The following is a 17,367-nucleotide window of genomic DNA, read 5'->3' as shown; positions in this document are numbered from 1 at the left end:
TCGCTACCCCAGAGTAGCGCGACCGCCGATCTCGCCACTCGCTTCACCGGATTGCAGTCCATTCGCACTGCGGCCGGACACAAACTGCTCATATCTGAGTAGATCGTTAGCTTGCGTCATTGCCGATAGCAATGGGAACGCACATAGCCTTGAGGCGGTAGATCTCCTCTTGTGGAACAGACGGTCGTGTACTTTGCAGAGACTTGCGAAGGTGATCTTGCGTGACTATGTTCTTATGCGGTGCTGAGATCGCCTTGATCTGTCGGTCTTGTCCGCCATTTGCTGTCTTGAGATTGGTCATAATCACTTCTAATCGCTGAGAGACCTTAGCCTTTTCCGCCCGAGACAGCACAGTCGTGCCATTTGAGGCTCTCGAAGGCCCAAAGGTGATGTACTTCACTCCATCCTCGCCTTCGTCTGTCTTGCTCTCGCTATCGACAGCATTGACAGCAGGAATCGAAGCATGTATGCAGTCGAGATGAGCATTGTATATGAGCGCTTGTAGATCTGCGCCCGTAAAGCCTTCCGTCGCTTCTGCAAGCTCATACAAGTCGACATCGGGCGACATCTCGATCTTGCGGGAACAAGCTCGCATGATCTCCGCTCTTTCGCCAAAAGTCGGCATGTCGCACAACAATGACTTGTCCAATCGTCCAGGCCGAAGCAGGGCGGGATCGATAAGATCAGGTCGACTGGTCGCAGCGAGCACGTAGACGCCATCCAGACCTTCTGCTCCGTCCATCTGTGTAAGCATCTGATTGACGACTCGATCGGTCACGCCCGTGCTGTCATGCCCCCTCTTGGGTGCAATCGAATCAAACTCGTCGAAGAAGAGTACGCAAGGCTTCGCAGCCGATGCTCGTTCGAACAAGTCACGCACCGACTTTTCGCTTGCGCCAATGTACTTATTGAGGATCTCCGGTCCTTTGACGCTGATAAAATTGAGACCGCATTCCTGTGCGACGGCAGAAGCGAGCAAAGTCTTGCCGCAACCCGGGAAACCATACAGGAGCAGGCCAGAGCGAAGTCGAAGGGGGCAAGACGCAAATATGGCAGCATACTTTGTTGGCCATTCGAGGGTCTCTCGCAAAACTCTGCGCGTCTCTGAAAGGCCGCCAATGTCTGACCATTTGACATCCGACTTGTGCAACTTGACGTCGCGCAAAGACAGAGGCGCAAAGTCCTTCTGCACCGTCTCAAAGTCTGAGACTAGTAGACTGAGACCAGGCGCCTTCGACGAGGCCGATCGAATGGCTGCTTGCTGGACAGCTCGATCGACAAGGTCTCTCAAATCTGCCGGTAAGTAGCCGTCTGTCGTTGTCGAGAGCGTCACATAGTCCAGACTGCTTACATTGAGATCCGAAGACACTGCTTTGCCTTCTGCTAGTGATCGCAGCAGCTACAAACTTTGTCAGATCAGTATGAACTAGTAGAAATGCGCTTACATCTCTGCGAGCGATCTTATTCGGAGCCGGCAGATTGATCTTCTCGCCCAGCAAGTGGCTAGTCAGCAAGAGAGGGTGCAGACTCGTCGAGCTATCTGCAGTGGCAATGAGCACGATCGGCCGACGCCTGAGTGCGGCGTCGAACGCCGCCAGAAAGACAGAAGCATAGTGCAAGGACCTGAATGAGTCGATATGCTCTACTTCGCCAGGCAGCAAGCGATGCAGATTATCGAGTATGATGACGGCAGGTGCATGCCAGTGCGCTTGATCGATCCACTCGTTCAGATTGTCTTTGAAGACTTGCAACCGCTCATCGACCATCTTGCTGCAATCGACATATTTCGTCGAGGCGAGTATGCTAGGATCACGTTCGAGTCGTCTGGCAAGCTCTCGCGCGATGACAGTCTTGCCTGCGCCTGATGAGCCGGTCAGAAGCAGGCCAGCAGTCCGCGATCCGTCCTGTCGAGTCGCAAAGGTGTGTAAGACGAAGCGGACGGCCTTGTCCAACATGACATCGACCCCGCATAGCTGGACACTTTTGGATTGTTTTGCTGAGTTCGCATTCACTCCTGGCGTAACGGGCTGTGCTGAGGGGCTCAGCATGGCTGCAGAGGCGTCCTTTGCAGATCGGCTAGGCGTGGCGGCTGCTGGCGCGAGAAGTCGCACTAAGGGGTACCAGATTTCATCGAGGGCGAGCTCTGTCTGCACTGGACGCGGCAGCCAAATATGGTCCTGTGGGACCTTAGTTGAAGCGGCTAAGAAAATGTCAGCCGTGGGCAACAGCGGCCGCTGGGGCTGCTCTGCAGAGCTGGTAGACGCAGAAGCAGCTGTTTGCTGTGTTGACGGTGCCTTTGGCCGGGGCACGAAGCGAAGAGCACACTTTGTGCTGGGAAAGACGTAGAGCAACTTTTTGAAAAGGGCAGGATGAACGAGGGCAGTCCGCTCGTGTGAGGCCGCGTCTTCATCTTCGCGCTCGCCATCTTGTGTCGAGTATCCAGCCAGTTCTGAAGGCAGCACGCGCAATAGCTGCGAGGTAGCCCGTTTCAGTGCAAGCGCTTTGTCGCTATCGGATTGACGCGCAGGAGTGGCCTCTGATTGCGATGCAGCTAGCGGCACCGGCTCAGGTGCACGTAATTTAGGCGCAACGACGACTTCGGTGTCATTTGAGAGCCTCACAGCGCGGTCTGTCGCAGGCTCGACGGTGTCTGTTCTCACGAATGAGCGCAAGACGCGTCCGTGCTCGCGAGCGACTTACCAACTTTGAAGCGTAACAGCGTGCGGTTGCTTGCTCCGGCGCCGTGAAGCGCCTTGAGCCATACACAGACTATGCCTCCTGGGCTAGCTGCCCTGACTTGATTGAGAAAAGAGGTCTCGATTGACTCTGCATGCAGAGCGAGGATTTCCCAGTCATCAGGCGTGAGCGGGCTGATGCCAATGGATTGTGCGGTCGATAGAGTCGTCAATAGACTAATGCTGACTTGTGTGCCTTCGGGTAGCGCAAGTTCCTTGCCGAGCTGTGGGTCGAGCTCGATGAGGTCATTGCTAGACGACGAAGTCGAAGCATTCGAGGCAAACGTGACCGAGCTAGACAGACCGGTCCAGCCGAGATAGGCTCGAACTTTGGGTACTTTGCTTGTGAGCTCGTTGATAGACTGAGTCGTCTCGCTGCGCCAACTGAGTTCGACGACGAGGTTTTGAGGCGCCTGTAGAGCATCTTCAGCGCTCAAATGCGAGTCAGCGGGAACAACCTACCACGCCCCTGGACACCAATGGGCCATGGATAGACAGCGGAAGATTGACGAGCGAGCTACGTAGCGAGCGATAGCGCACTTTGGCAGATCTCGCCATCGCTCGGCACTGCAACAGCGAGCGTTGACGTGGCAGAGTTCGGCAAACAAATCTATCTGATCGCTGATCGATAATGGCAATCGATCTCGCGAAACACGCTCGCTGGATTTTCTCTGATCTGATTAAGGCCGCATCGTGTGCCTGCCAAGCCCATGCAAGCTCTGAAAGTCGGCCCACCTCTGTAGAGGGACGAGATCCTTGACAGAGCTAGCTCCCTTGCTACTCGCGCTCGGAGCAAAAGCCGAGTGTTGCAGAAATGGCCACGATGGCGGAAGGCAACCACATGTTTGACGAAGTAGCCGACTCGCATGGCAAATACGACTCATCCTTCAGCTCTCGAACAGCAGACCCTCAAACACTGCGACATCGACTGACGGATGCCATCATCGTCAAAAGCTCACCGGATGCTTACTACAGAACTTCGCTTCTTGTCGGACCCGACATTGCCCCTTTGCCTCTGTCAAGACGGACGTGGGGTCCCTGGACTTTTGTCGCCTACTGGCTGAGTACCGCCATCAACCTCGGCCAGTGGGGCGCTGCAAGTGCACTGTTCAGTCTCGGTCTCAATGTCTGGCAAGCCATCATCTGTGTCGTCCTCGGCAACCTCATTCTCGCCCTCGCCCTCGTCTTGGCCGGCTTGCCCGGGGCAGAATGGCATATACCCTTTGCCGTCATCGCAAGAGGCTCGTGGGGCACACTAGGCGCATACTTTCCTCTCATCATTCGCATCATTCTCGCCATCATCTTCTTTGGCGAAAACTTGGTATTTGGCGGCTACATGCTGCGCATCTGCATCGGAGCCATCTGGCCTTCCTTCTATACCTTACGGAACACTCTGCCGGACAATGCAGGGATCACGACTTCGCAGCTCATTGCGGTCATTGTCTTTTTCGTTCTTTCCTTGCCGGCCATCCTTATCCGACCGGAGCGGTACAAGATCCCATTCGCAGTCGCCACCATAGGCGTCACACTCTCGAGCTTCTCTCTGTTGATTTGGGCACTTGCAAAGCAGGGTGGCGGTGGACCTCTGCTAAGTCGACCGTCAGAGCTCTCAGGCGCTTCAGAGGTACCGACGGGCAGCGAGCTTGTCTGGACCATGGTCTACGGGATCTCCTCGACTGTAGGCGGAGCAGCATCTGCTGCACTCAATCAAAGTGACTTTGCACGCTACGCCCGCAAGCCGCGGGATCAAATTGCTTCGCAACTATTCGCAGTTCCGTTCACCGCCATCATCACTTCAGTCATTGGCCTCATTGTCACTAGCGCAGCTGCGGGCTTCTACCCTGATCGGCCTCTGTTGTGGCTACCCTACGATCTGCTCGAGGCAGTCCAGGACGAAAGTGGCGGCTCCAGCGGTGCGAGGGCAGCCTGCTTTTTCGCCGCCGTGCCTTGGGTTATCATTCAGATGTCGCTCAACACTGCGAGCAATGCTATCACTGCAGGTATCGATCTCTCCGGCCTACTGCCGACTGTCTTTACAATCAGGCGTGGTGCCTTCCTCGTCGCGTGCGTTGGACTCGCGTACAATCCATGGCGACTTCTGAATCTGCCCAATACCTTCATCCTTGTACGCTCGACGTCCTTCATTTTGAACTGTATGACTGACAGCCGTACAGGTCCTGAGCTCCTTTTCCGTCTTCCTTGCGCCCATCACGGGCGTGCTCATCGCAGACTATATCGTAGTACGGCGGCGGCATCTCAGGCTGACGCATCTCTTCACACCAGGCAATGCCTCGATCTATTGGTTCACTTCTGGCTTCAATTTCCGCGCGTTCGTCGCATTCGCCTTTGGTTGCGGATTCCTGATGCCAGGCTTTGTCATGGCGGTCAAACCGACTTTCATGGTCGCTATCGGCTGGTATAGACTGTACGAAATGGCGTGGCCGCTCGGCTTCTCCATCGCCTTTGTCACGCACGTCACACTCTCAAAAGTCGTGCCTGTTCGCGATGCATACGGGGAAGACGACGAGGACGTCTTTGGCACATTCAGTCCAATCATGCGAGACGAAGAGCGCAAGGCGGCAGAAGAGCAGAGGTCGAACAGCGATCTTTCAGATGGATCAGCACACGCGAGCTCGTCACAGAAGGAAGCAGCCCCGCAAGAGTACATGGGCCCTCAGACATAGTTGGAAGGAGCTCCCGATAAACACCTTAGAAGTCGACACGAAGCCGTAGATCTGTATGACTATGCATGAACATTTCGAGAGCCTACCTACATGCGTCTTTACCTAACAGCACAGGGCCGTACGGCACAAGCCAGTGACAGACGGTCCAATGCTGAGTTGGCAAGAGCACATTGGGCAATCCTCGACTAAGCAGCGAGCCAGTTAAGAAGTGCCCGGTCAGGAGCAGATAGCCGAGCGTATAGGCCAGTCCTACGCTCCTGGAAGGCTTGTAGTACGCTCGTAGGGCTTGCTCAGCAAGAATCCCGACTGCTTGTAACATGAAGAACTTGATGGAGTTCCATTGCGAGAGCGGGTCGACAGGATACGAAGGGTCAAGCGTCTGGACTGGCCACTCGTGGATGAAGCCCGATACTGCAAAGACAGCGAACACGCTTGCCGCTTGTCCCAATGCGCCTTTGCCGCATATCGCTTTCGCTGTTCTCCCGGCCAGGGTGAAAATGCGACGATAGATCTGATGCCATCTGTATGCCCAAAAGTCTGCCAGACCTGTTGTTCCGTACGGCGATCGGAATAATGGCGGCCAGACGTGCGGCTCAAATGGGTTCGGTCGTAGGCTAGCGGGCAGAGAAGCAGTCAGAAACCGAGCGAGTCGCAAGACCAAGAACATGGCAAGCATGACGATTCCCGTGCCTAGTTCTATGCCGAGCCATACAGCCTGTACTCTCGTGAGTTCCCTGCGCGAATGATGCAGCTGCGAACATACCTGTCCTGCGCAAAGTGTATGGAGCGCAAATGCGAGAGCGTCCAAGTATTCGTGACCTGACTTCACTTTGCCGAGCTTTTGTGCGAGGAAGCCCAGGCTATCGCCTGAGTTATGGTATGAACCGCTTAGAAGCCACAAGCTGACATGCAAAAGAGCCTGCAGGATGGTATACTGCTTCAGCCAAGTGCTGAGAAACGCGACAGGTGGCTCCGGCAGCGACTTCGGCAACTGATTCGGTCTACAGCCTGTACTGAATCCGAGACCTCTAGGGCTACTGACGAGACTGACTGTCCATTTTATCCTATCGAGCAGCGAAGCATGTTTGGTCTCATAGTCCACCAGAGGCGGATCCAAGTAGCCAATCCATCGAATCTCTTCATCGCAGAATCCCCAAGCTAAGCCAGTAAAGCTAGCGGTGACGCCTAGGATTGCCAGCAGAAAGTGTAGAATGCCCGTACGAGGCTCGAATGGGAAGGAGAGAGGGACTTGCAAGCCTGCCCAGAATGCGATGGGCGCAATTGCGCGTCGCAGGAGCTTGCGCTGTCGTCTGACTGCTGCGTCTTTTGAAGGGTATGCGAGCCATGCTAATGCTACAAGAGGAAAGACGAAGCCGCAGCGACCGAGCAGCAGAAGCAAGCCCGTAGGCATCCTCTAAAATCGAAAGGCAGGTCAGCCGGCGCTCTTTTGTTATGATCGCGTCAAACGAAGTCAATGTCACTTCGTGCGCATAACTTCTCGCAAGGGCCCGCGGCAAAGCTCGCTGACAGGTTTCACCATCGTACAACAGTTTCTTGCGAGAGTTCAAGCTCGCCTATCCGCGCGCTACGGGGAAGCAGACCGAAGCGAGGGCTTTGGCAATGTCGCCACCCGCAAAGGTATCTAGCTGCTCTTGGGACTTGACGAGCGGCATGCCAGCGAAAGCCAGCGAATTGAGTGGTACAGCTTCGCTTGCACCACTTTCGAACTTCTCTTGGGACCTCGGTACGAGCATGAGATAGTCAAGCGTGACGACAAGGTTGTAAGACATGCGTGAAGCTGAAGATGGCAGCTTTGACTTGTCTACATCGTCCTGCTGCTGTAATTGTGATATGTTCTCTGCCGCTAGATCGAGTAGTAGCAGATATCTTGCTAACAGACCGCCTGCAGTATTTGCAACTGAATCGTCGGGATCAAATTCGATTGGCGTGATGTAGTGCGCAAAAGGCAGCACGGAGACAGTAAAGGCGCTAAGCTTCCGGTCTTGCGCGTCCAGCTTTGCGCTTGCATCTTTTGGCTTGGCATCACGTATGATTTTGTCAAATGGCGTCTTGCCGGAGGGCAACGCGATGAACTGGATGTGCTTATGTGGCTGTGATGCGCCCGATAATTCGCCGCAATTGAAAAAGGCAAGATGAGGTTCTGCTTGGATTGTTGCTGCTGGATTGGCCAGTGTATGTAAGATCTTGACGGTCGTGTAGATTTCTAGCGGCGATAACGGCAGTCGCTGGCTGACAAATTCTTTCGTGACGAGCAGAAAGTGTCTCGGCTGGACGCAAAACTTGTTGAGCTGCTTGGCCGGTCAGCTAGGGGTCTCCACAACGCGCAACAGCATACAAGCACGACAAAAGACTGTTCATCCGATTCGCCATCTTCCAGTTCAGCCTTGACGGTCACTTCGTCGACATGCAATGCAGGTACATAAGGCGCTGCAAAGGGATCCGCAGGCTTGTCTTGCTTGCTTTGCGCTGGCTTGGCGGCCGTAGGCTTCTTCGCCAAAGCAGGAGCAAACCTGACCTCGTACTCGAGCTCGCCTTGCGTGATTCCTTTGACTGTACTGTCCGTGAAGATAAGGTCGCCGGATTGGACTGCAACATCGTACTGCCTGTGGAGCTTGCCCACAAGCTCTTGCATGCTCGTCAGCGCCGTTTGTCGTCTAACCTCCACGTCGCGACTCGGTAAATCGACCTCGCGCGGCGCGGCGGGGATCAAATTTCATCGATTTCATCTCTTGTTCTGAGGCGGAAGCTTCCAAACCTTCCGTATGATCGAGTGAATGCTACTTTTGCAGACAGCCCAGAACCCGAACCATGATACGGGTAATTGCATCATTCACACTCACAAAAGGTCCACTCTCCCCAGCTTTTTGACTTGTGAGCTTTCCTCGCGCTGGTGACTTGTGACGAAGAGGCGCCCTAGCGCAGGATGCCAGACGGTGCACCGCCTCCGATGCGCCTGTCGCCCCTCGTGAGGGAGCCAGTTCAGCAGCAGCCTGTCCCATTCGGCCAGCTTGCGGAATCAGCCTGCATCGCCCCTCTGTCGAATTTCAAGCCGTCCTTCTCACAGAACAAGACAAGGCCTTTGCAGCTGTCAAGTCAGCGGAGCGCTGCCAGAATCACCAGCAACGCGCCAAAAGCAAAGAGAGAGAAGCAAGGCTGGAAAGCGCGCTTGCTTGCTTGCTTCGTGCCCCAAGACTTTCGCGAGACCGGCCGACCCGGTTCAGGCTCCGAGCCGGTCGTCGCAGAAGCTATAGCGCCACCGGAAGGCGATGCTGACGAGCCCACGCAACCGGCGCGCATCAGTTCGCATTCGTCAAAGTCGTTCTGGCCAAAATCTTGGGAAGAATTCGGTGCTCTCTACAGCACCAGAAAGATCGACCTCAATGACCCGCCTGGCGTCGTGCGACCCGGAGGCGTCCACAGCGACTCCGACTATTCTGTGAGAGAGGCACTTCAGATAAACCCGCAAACGCACTCGCCCGTCTTGTCAAAATCGACATCGCTCGCCAAGTCAGAGGAGCAGAATGAGCCATCGCCCCTCGAGCTGGGCTTCTACTGTCCACCTGCGCCGGCAGACGAGCGCTTCAGACAGCGCGCGGTCAACAGATTACTCAGTTTGACCCGTTGGAAAAGATCGGCAGACGCGCCGATGATAGACGAGCCAATAGACCAGCAGGACTTGACCGAGCAACAGCTCGTCAAGTCTGTCGCTGCTGCCAAGAAACAGACACGCCTTTCGTATCGCAAGAGACGCGAAGCCAAAGCACGGACACGCATCGAGTCCACAGAAACCCCGTCTGCGCTCGCGACCACACCCACTGTCGACCAAGTCGGCTACAGCAATTCTCTAGAAGATCATCCCGCTTTCAGGAGCATTGTAGCGCATGCTCGTGCCACGTTCAACACAAAAATATCACTACTTACAATTCTCGATGACGACAAGCAGCTCTTCCTCGCTGAAAGCGGCCTGGGAGGCATGCAAGAAATCCCGCGAAGTGTCTCCTTCTGCAACCATACCATCTTGTCCAATCCTGGACAAGGCTTCGTGAGCTATCCATCTAAACCTAGAAGCAAGGCTGATGCAGATTTGCAGGTCCTTCTGGATACTGAGAAAGATTGGCGTTCTGCGAAAGCGCCTTTAACGCTGATGGGCAATCGCTTCTATGCCGGTGTCCCATTGCTTGCACCTAACTTCAACTCCGCGACGGGTGACGACATGGCAATTGGCACTTTGTCAGTCTTCTCCGGGCCTGCGGATCGCGACTGATCAGAATGACTGCAGATGCGTCGTTGATGACAAGCCCAGAACAGACTTTTCGCTAGCAGAGCGGCACAAGCTAGGCGAACTGGCCGAGTATGCTCGTCTCGAGATCGAGGTCTGGTACCGCGAGCGAATGGACGACAAGCTCAGCCAGATGCAGCGCCGCTTCAAAGACTGGAAGAGTGTTCACCGGGGGTCAACCGGCTACAGGCAGAAGGACTTCTCCCAAGCACTCACTCGTAAGCGTCTTGATCCAGTCACAGAGAGTGAGGGCGCTTCTCATCCGCCTACACCGGATGAGCATCTCCAGCCCCAGGCTATACCCGATCTTGTCTTGCCGGACAACACGTCATACACTGCTCTAGCCAGACCGGACGACTTCATCGCGCGTCCTATCACGCCAGAGGTGCCTGCAGCTGCGCCAGTATCTGTCGAATCATCTGCACCAGATTCGACAGTACATAGCTCGAGCATAGACGAGCATGAAGCGACATCTTCGGCTGCAACTTCTCTGTCTGGCCAGCGATCTGTCCAAGCATCGCTCGATCGCGTCTACTCACTTGCCCTGCGCATCATTGGCGAAACCCTAGATATGAGCATGGTCTATCTGTGCAGACTCGATCTCGCGCAAGCACCTGCCCAGGGACCTCTTGACACAACGCCATACGACGCCCACTTCCTCAATATACTTGCGTCGTGGGGAATGCCAACGCCCAAGCCAATTTTTGATCCCGTGTTGCATCTCAAAGCACTGCGTGGCGCGACAGAAGGCACGCTCTACTCCAATCCACGCCTGACAGAGATGACAGATGGCGAGTTCTTGCCTCGTTTCGCCATTGCTACCACGATGGACGAACCAACAGACTACAAGAGTGCAATCCTCTTGCCCATTGCGAAACACGAAAGCGAGAAGAGAGGCTACTTGCTCTGCGCTTATCACAGCGACGCCAAGCGGGTCTTCGGTGCCGAGGATCTCTCGTACATGCGAGATTTTGCCCTCGAGCTGGCCTCGTATGTGGAGACAGAGGATCGTTGATTGAAGTGTGTTCAAATGCAACGCCTCTTTCTATGCTGCGCGCGAGAGATCTGCAGTCGAGCTAAACGGGGATCGCCAGGGTTTCACACAGCGCGCTCGGCTCTGCTCACGCCAATTGCGCAGGGACGCCTTTGTCGCCGACTGTAGATCCTATCAGAGTGGACTAGACAATTGGCGAGCGCATGGCAGCCGGCCTGGCTCAGCCCGGCACGTCAGCCATGCAGCACCGCCGGACGAGGTCAGACGAGAGCGAACTGTGGGAGACGCAGTTTGCTTTCGAGATGAGGCTGTCTGTGGGCCACAAGCGTATGCGAGGACTACCGACAGATAGACCGGCAAGCTATCATCACAGCAGCGTCGGCCAGTCTCACGCCGTGCCCTGCGCTCCTCAACGGCTCTCGTCCCTCTTTGTGCATGAAGCCCAAAATCTCCCGTCACCGCCCAGTCTGTCACCTTTTGCGCTCGACAAGGCACTTGAGGAGGTTCAGCGTCAGTCCCACGCAAGCGATGATCAGGATCTGTTAGCAGCATCACTCATCTTCGGTCGTCGAGGCAGTGGACAGTCCAACCGGACAGATGTCTCTGCCGCATCTGGCAAGACGTTGTACCTCTCGCCCAACTGCTCGCCCAGCCAGTCTGTGAGAGCTCTCCTCATCGAACTCGGCCTAGACAACGAAGCGCCCTCGCCTACCGCTTCCCAGTCGCCCAGTGACGAGGATGAGGACTTGGGGGAGCCAGAGACAAAGAAGAAAGCAGATGCGGCTGCCTACCCGCTGAGTGAGGAGCCCCAGCAGGCAGCTCACCGGTCTATAGAAGAGATCAGAGCATGTTCTGCGCCTATGCCGATCAACCCGAGACGTTCTTCGCGTCTGACCCACTCGCCAGTGAGACCAACTGGCCGAGCGCGACAGTCCATGCAACAGCACAGTATACCCGCTCGCGCGTCATCATACGCCTACGAGGACGACTTTGCTCGTATGGTCGAGGAGGCTTTCGAGTACACCGCGCTAGAATCCTTTCCGGTCGACAAAGAACTGCAAGCGTCGCGCGATCCCGCGCCAAGCTGGAGCAAGGCCATTGCCGCTGCATTCTTCCCACTCGCCTCAGCAGGTCAGTCAGACGCATAGCATGCCTGTCAGATATTGACATGCATACAGCTGCTCGGTCGACGTCAGATTGCGATCTGATCGCGTCCTTCAGGCAGCACCAAGAACAACAGGCACGAACACACGCACGCCGAACTGCCACGCCACCGAGAACTCACGAGAGCTCTCCTACTCGGCCACCTGCTCGTCGTGGGACGAGTGTGCTCCGGAATGCTTCCTGGTGGGGACTAGCTCGAGATAATCTGTCAAATCGAGTTGTGGCCGATGTGGAAGATGCTCAAGACTCCCCTTGGGCTGAGCTGCTCCATACATTGTCAACACTCCGGAACGAAGCCGGACTCTCTTCACCCGGGACGACGCCATATGGCGTGTGAGTATTTGTAAGTCTCCCGTGTTGGGATGCTGACTAGCTTTCCAGATCGCTCCTGGCATTAGCAAGCGCGCTGTCCCGAGGCTACGTCTTTGACGGCTTCGAGGGCTTGACTGACAGCACAACGGAATCAGTCGCAGAAGGAGACGTGTTGCGCAAGCTACGCGTGCTAGGCACTGAGCTCATCTCTTGTCTGGACAACGTCCGCCGCTCAGCAGGTCAGGTCGATCAGATGCAGACGCCATGGCCACAATTGTACCGCGAGATGCTTGTCTTCGATACGACATACACACACTTCTGCCAACTACTCGTCGCCACACACGTCGAAGCGCGAGAGGCGAGGAAGAACCGCCGAACGTATTTGCGCGACGCTCGGATGCGCCAGCTAATGACATCGCTAGGTCTCGAGCCTGATCTCAGTCTAGCGAGTCCAATGTCAACGAGCGACGTCGTCAAATTTGCAATCGAGAAAGCCATTGATGACGATCTGCTGACGACAGATTCGATGCTCGCAATGGATCCCAAGGTCTTTGTTGTCGTCCCTCGCCTATCTCTGCTATATGGGATTACGACAGCCAGTCTTCCGACCCAGTGGACGCTGCTGGACGACTTGACTAGCGAGATCGGCGACGCAGAGTTGGCCTCGCTGTTCTGGAGCGAGGTACCTGCGGCAATATTCCTTCCTCGCGTTTGTCGAGCTATGACAAACGATGCGATTCGACAAGTCGGCTCCCTGTCGCCAGACGACACTGTCTTGCTGGCTCGCATGCTTGCCGGACACTCACCTGACGATGCAAAAGATCCTAATGATACCCTCTTCATATCAGCACGACAGACCGTACCACCTCATCTCATAACACTATTCAAGACGCTCGCTGGTGTAGCCGATGCAGGCAGTCAATCAGGCAGAGGCGTTCGAGCTTGGGCCCGCGTCATGTCCAAAGCGCTCAAGTCTTTCGCAACCAACAACGCCTCTAACGGCCGAGAAGATCTTGCGCTTGACGCTATCGCCCTTGCTGCCGAACTGTTAGAAGCAGACTCATAATCTCGCACATTGGTATTTCCATTGACACACGGTTGTAGGAAGTTTGCATGCTTGTGATATCCGACGGCGCGTCGTGCACTGATCGCCTTCGAGCAGCTCGGTCCGCTTTTGCCCTCTTCACCTTCTTCTGTTCCTATGTGTCTTATAAGGCACTGCACAGCTTGCACATCGACATCAAGATGCGCAACTCGCTCGTTGTCAGCTTCTTGCTCGCACTCGTCTCGCCCAGCCAAATCTTTCAGATTCAGTCGACCGGCTCTGTTCTGCTCGAACGCACTGGGCCTGTATTGGCAAGCCATCGGTCAAGATCGAGCCACACCATCTTACCTCGCAATTCTACGGCAAGCAACACGAACGCACCCGGGGAAACCGAACGAATCGATGAGCGCGCCCTCGACAGTGTCGATGAGCTGCTGAACGACGACTTTGACGACGGCGAAGCGAGTGAATGGATGCCGATCAAGCTGAACAATGCCAGCTTACCCTCATCTAGCGAGCCAGTCGCTCGAAGCTCGGCTCTCAGACGCAGCCTCTCACGTTTCAGTGAGCCTAGCCATTCCTTCCCCGTCAGCTTGGGCTCACAATGCCGCAGCCTCTGTCATTACTTGGTATTCAGGACACGATCTTCTCTATCGTCGGTGATCCCATTTGGTCATGACCGCACAAGGCTGAAATGCTCATCCAGCCGCTTGTCAGCGTCACTCGCGATGGAATCCGACCGACAACAGTATGATCGCAGCCGTCACCCTCATTGTACGTCTCTTGTATCAATGCCGATCACGCTCATGCCTTCAACAGTGGTCAGAGAAGCCAGCCTGCGGTACTTATCTGCAGCTTCGTCCCAAAGGCAGCAAAAAGTCCATCGTTGTACGCACCGTCGACTACTGCGCAGGCTGCATTCCTGGCGTCCCGGCAGTCGATCTCACAAAGAGCGCCTTTAGCAAGCTTGCAAATCTCAACAGAGGGTACGCATCGCGCCATCAAGTCATGACTCGCACTGATTGGCAGACATCAGACGGATTCACGACATCGAGACGCGTAGCCTTGGTCCGAACTATGTCAAGAAGTACAACCGCAAGATGGTCGGTCTAAGTTGGCTAGCCACTCTTCAGCTCGAGCTCACGTTCCAGTCAGATCGCGCTTTATGGACCCAAGCAACTCTGAGCCGCTGGTCGGCCTCAAGTCTCGCAATTCAGTCGTTGTGCATGGATCTCGATGCATTGTTCAAGCAAGCATGACCATCTTTTGGGAGCGTTGAGGCTCTTTCGATTGAAGAGGTTGAAGTCTTCGGGTTCTGGCGGCTTTTACAGGTCATACAGGCAGTCGCCTTCGTTTTGCTTGCAAAAGTCGTGTGATTATTCGTACAGCTCGTCAGCATGTCGAACATGTGATGAGAAGATAGATTGCGTTGGTACTGAAAACAGAAGGAGAGGAATCCTTCTTGTGTAAGGCAGGACGAGAAAGATCAACACATCATCCGGCAGAAAGTTGAGCTGCCGCTCGTAGAGGTTGCTAGTCGTCTAGGCCTTGTTGCCGTATTCCTCGCGAGCCCACTTGGCAGCTCCGACGAGATTGGCGAGCTGCTGCTCGACTTCTTGCCATTGACGGGTCTTCAGGCCACAGTCTAGAAGAGCACGTCAGCGTTGAGCTCATTTGAGTGAAAGCAAAGACGTACCGGGGTTGATGAAGAGCTTCTTGACCTCGATTGTCTTGAGCATAGCAGCAATGCGTTCCTGGATCTCCTTCTGAGAAGGAACACGAGGCGAGTGGATGTCAAAGACACCAGGCCCGATCTCTTGCTGGTACTGGAATGTCTCAAAGATGTTGAGCAGCTTGAGGTCAGACTTGCTGGCTTCGATGGAGATGACATCGGCATCGAGCTTTTGGATGTGCTGGAAGATATCGTTGAAGTCAGAGTAGCAGAAATGCGAATGGGTCTGAGTCGAGTCCTTGACGCCTGCAGTTGCGAGACGGAAAGAGTCGACAGCCCAGGTGAGGTAGGCATCCCAGTCAGAACGACGGAGAGGCATGAGCTCTCTGATGGCAGGCTCGTCGACTTGGATGGCAAAGATGCCAGCCTTTTCGAGATCGACGACTTCGTCGCGAAGTGCAAGACCGAGCTGCTTGCACTGGACTTCTTTCGAGACATCGGCACGAGGGTAAGACCAGGCCAAGCAAGTAACGGGACCAGTCAACATTCCCTTGACGGGTGCCTTTGTGAGCGACTGGGCGTATGATGACCATTGAACAGTCATGGGTGCTGGTCGAGAGATATCAGAGACGACAATCGGAGGGCGAACGTAGCGCGATCCGAATGACTGAACCCAGGCGTTTTCGGTGAAGACGAAGCCCTTGAGACGTTCGCCAAAGTACTGAACCATGTCGTTGCGTTCTGGCTCGCCGTGGACGAGGATGTCGAGGCCGACCTTCTCCTGGAAGCGAACGACGTGCTCGATCTCCTTCGCGATGAACTTGTCGTACTCCTCCGAGCTGATCTCCTTCTTTGTGAACTTGGAACGAGCAGTGCGGATCTCCTTCGTTTGAGGGAACGATCCAATGGTCGTGGTGGGGAACAGAGGCAGCTTGTGGACTTCATTCTGTGCAGCCAAACGCTTAGGGAACGGGCTCTGACGCTCGTAGTCTTTCTCGGTAACGGCAGCAAGACGGTCACGGACTGCCGAGTCAGAGTTCTGCTCGAAGTCACGACGGGCCTTGATTGACTTTGCGTTGGTCTCGAGCTCCGATTTGACGGACGACTCGTCAGAGAGCGCCTTTGCGATAACAGCGACTTCTGAGCACTTTTCAGTGGCAAAGGAGAACCAGTCGCGTTGTTCGTCAGTCAGCTTAGATTCGTTCTTGAGGGTGACGGGGCAGTGGACGAGCGAGGCAGAAGTGGCGATGATGACACGGTCCTGGCCGAGCGCATCGATGGCGGTCTTTGCTGTCTTGATGGAAGCAGCAAAGTCATTCTTCCAGATGTTACGGCCCGAGACGAGACCGAGCGAGAGAGCAAGCTTGCTGTTCTTGGACGACTTGACAGCCTTGAGGACGGCATCGAACTGGCTCGCGCCTCTGTCGAGATCGATATGGAGCGCATGAACGGGCAGGTCCTTTGCAAAGTCGACGTTGGAATCGAGACGCTCAAAGTAGGTCGCCACGGTGATCTTGGCGTCACCGGCAGCCTTGACGAGCTTTTCGTACGTCGAAGCAAACTTCTCGCCGAGCTTGGAGGTCGAGTCGAGAACGAGGGTGGGCTCATCGATCTGGATCTCCTTTGCGCCTTCCTGGACGAGCTCCTTGACGAGCTGCTCGTAGACAGGCACGAGCTGATCGAGCGCGCTGATGGGCTCGTACGACTTTGAGTCTCTTGCGGCCTTGCCGAGCAAGAGGTATGAGACCGGTCCGAGGAGGACGGGCCGGGTCTCGTAGCCAGCAGCCTTTGCCTCTTTGTAGAATGCGATGGGCTTAGAGTCCTTGGTGAGCGAGAACTGGGTGTCGTTGGAGAGCTCGGGACGGATGTAGTGCAAGTTGCTGTCGAACCACTTTGTCATCTCTTGACTGTGAGTCATGCATGAGCTACGTTTGAGATGAGCGAACACGGCACACGCACGCTTCGAGATCGACTCCATCGCGTTGACGGCCACGGGCCATGGCGAACATCATGTCAAGCTGGGACAGACCTGCTGAGCTGTATCGCTTCGGAACAGCGCCAACCATGACGGTGGTGTCGAGGACATGGTCATAGAGCGAGAAGTCACCGCTGTCGGTCGATCGGTCAGCTTGACTTCAAGAGGGCATTGGCCAGAGAAGCGGGACATACGAGGGGATGACGTTGACGCCTGCATCAGAGATGGTCTTGTAGTTGAGCAGACGGATCTCCTTGGCAGTCTTTTCGAGCTCTGCAGCATCGATCTTGTCTGACCAGTAGGCCTCGACAGCCTTCTTGATCTCTCGCTGTGTTTGCTCCTTTCAGCTCGGAGGCCGGCGCGCTAGCCGTCGTGCGTACCTTGGGGCCAATGCGGGGGAAGCCGAGTACAGCTGATTGAACCATCTTGCGGAACAGGTTTGTCTACTAGCGAGGGGGTTGAGCAATCAGAGGGTCGACGAAATTT

General features: G+C 55.3%; 8 protein-coding genes across 8 annotated transcripts; 4 read left to right on the top strand and 4 right to left on the bottom strand.

Annotated features, from left to right (window-relative positions):
• Positions 1-106: 106 nt before the first annotated feature.
• On the bottom strand, positions 107-3,293 carry L969DRAFT_18862 (uncharacterized protein; the record flags this gene model as incomplete). Its single annotated transcript, XM_014710915.1, has 4 exons — positions 107-1,399; positions 1,446-2,650; positions 2,701-3,148; positions 3,198-3,293. 4 exons carry the CDS (start codon positions 3,291-3,293, stop codon positions 107-109), a joined length of 3,042 nt encoding a protein of 1,013 aa, XP_014566401.1.
• Positions 3,294-3,558: 265 nt separating this feature from the next.
• L969DRAFT_18861 (uncharacterized protein) lies at positions 3,559-5,419 on the top strand (the record flags this gene model as incomplete). The annotated part of the gene is made up of 2 exons (XM_014710914.1): positions 3,559-4,860; positions 4,910-5,419. The coding sequence occupies 2 exons, from the start codon at positions 3,559-3,561 to the stop codon at positions 5,417-5,419; spliced, it is 1,812 nt and encodes a 603-aa protein (XP_014566400.1).
• Positions 5,420-5,501: 82 nt separating this feature from the next.
• Positions 5,502-6,830, bottom strand: L969DRAFT_77362 (uncharacterized protein; the record flags this gene model as incomplete). Its single annotated transcript, XM_014711165.1, has 2 exons — positions 5,502-6,134; positions 6,183-6,830. 2 exons carry the CDS (start codon positions 6,828-6,830, stop codon positions 5,502-5,504), a joined length of 1,281 nt encoding a protein of 426 aa, XP_014566651.1.
• Positions 6,831-6,942: 112 nt separating this feature from the next.
• Positions 6,943-8,559, bottom strand: L969DRAFT_104676 (uncharacterized protein). The gene is made up of 2 exons (XM_014711164.1): positions 7,776-8,559; positions 6,943-7,728 (listed from the first exon to the last, which is right to left on the bottom strand). Exons 1-2 carry the CDS (start codon positions 8,070-8,072, stop codon positions 6,994-6,996), a joined length of 1,032 nt encoding a protein of 343 aa, XP_014566650.1. The 5' UTR covers positions 8,073-8,559; the 3' UTR covers positions 6,943-6,993.
• On the top strand, positions 8,180-10,776 carry L969DRAFT_64890 (uncharacterized protein). Its single transcript, XM_014711163.1, has 3 exons — positions 8,180-9,482; positions 9,531-9,670; positions 9,720-10,776. Exons 1-3 carry the CDS (start codon positions 8,364-8,366, stop codon positions 10,732-10,734), a joined length of 2,274 nt encoding a protein of 757 aa, XP_014566649.1. The 5' UTR covers positions 8,180-8,363; the 3' UTR covers positions 10,735-10,776.
• Positions 10,777-10,952: 176 nt separating this feature from the next.
• On the top strand, positions 10,953-14,419 carry L969DRAFT_95912 (uncharacterized protein; the record flags this gene model as incomplete). The annotated part of the gene is made up of 9 exons (XM_014711162.1): positions 10,953-11,844; positions 11,892-12,210; positions 12,259-13,236; positions 13,416-13,798; positions 13,848-13,889; positions 13,941-14,008; positions 14,054-14,220; positions 14,271-14,337; positions 14,390-14,419. 9 exons carry the CDS (start codon positions 10,953-10,955, stop codon positions 14,417-14,419), a joined length of 2,946 nt encoding a protein of 981 aa, XP_014566648.1.
• An 11-nt stretch (positions 14,420-14,430) lies between these two features.
• Positions 14,431-17,331, bottom strand: L969DRAFT_77352 (uncharacterized protein). Its single transcript, XM_014711160.1, has 5 exons — positions 17,262-17,331; positions 17,076-17,209; positions 16,866-17,015; positions 14,931-16,813; positions 14,431-14,879 (listed from the first exon to the last, which is right to left on the bottom strand). The coding sequence occupies exons 1-5, from the start codon at positions 17,304-17,306 to the stop codon at positions 14,776-14,778; spliced, it is 2,316 nt and encodes a 771-aa protein (XP_014566646.1). The 5' UTR covers positions 17,307-17,331; the 3' UTR covers positions 14,431-14,775.
• On the top strand, positions 14,471-14,761 carry L969DRAFT_95911 (uncharacterized protein; the record flags this gene model as incomplete). The annotated part of the gene is made up of 2 exons (XM_014711161.1): positions 14,471-14,700; positions 14,740-14,761. The coding sequence occupies 2 exons, from the start codon at positions 14,471-14,473 to the stop codon at positions 14,759-14,761; spliced, it is 252 nt and encodes an 83-aa protein (XP_014566647.1).
• Positions 17,332-17,367: the final 36 nt, after the last annotated feature.

This window comes from Mixia osmundae, assembly GCF_000708205.1.
Source record: "Mixia osmundae IAM 14324 unplaced genomic scaffold scaffold_8, whole genome shotgun sequence".
In the NCBI taxonomy this organism is placed as follows: Eukaryota; Fungi; Basidiomycota; class Mixiomycetes; order Mixiales; family Mixiaceae; genus Mixia; species Mixia osmundae.
This window is presented reverse-complemented; position numbering and strand designations above follow the sequence as displayed.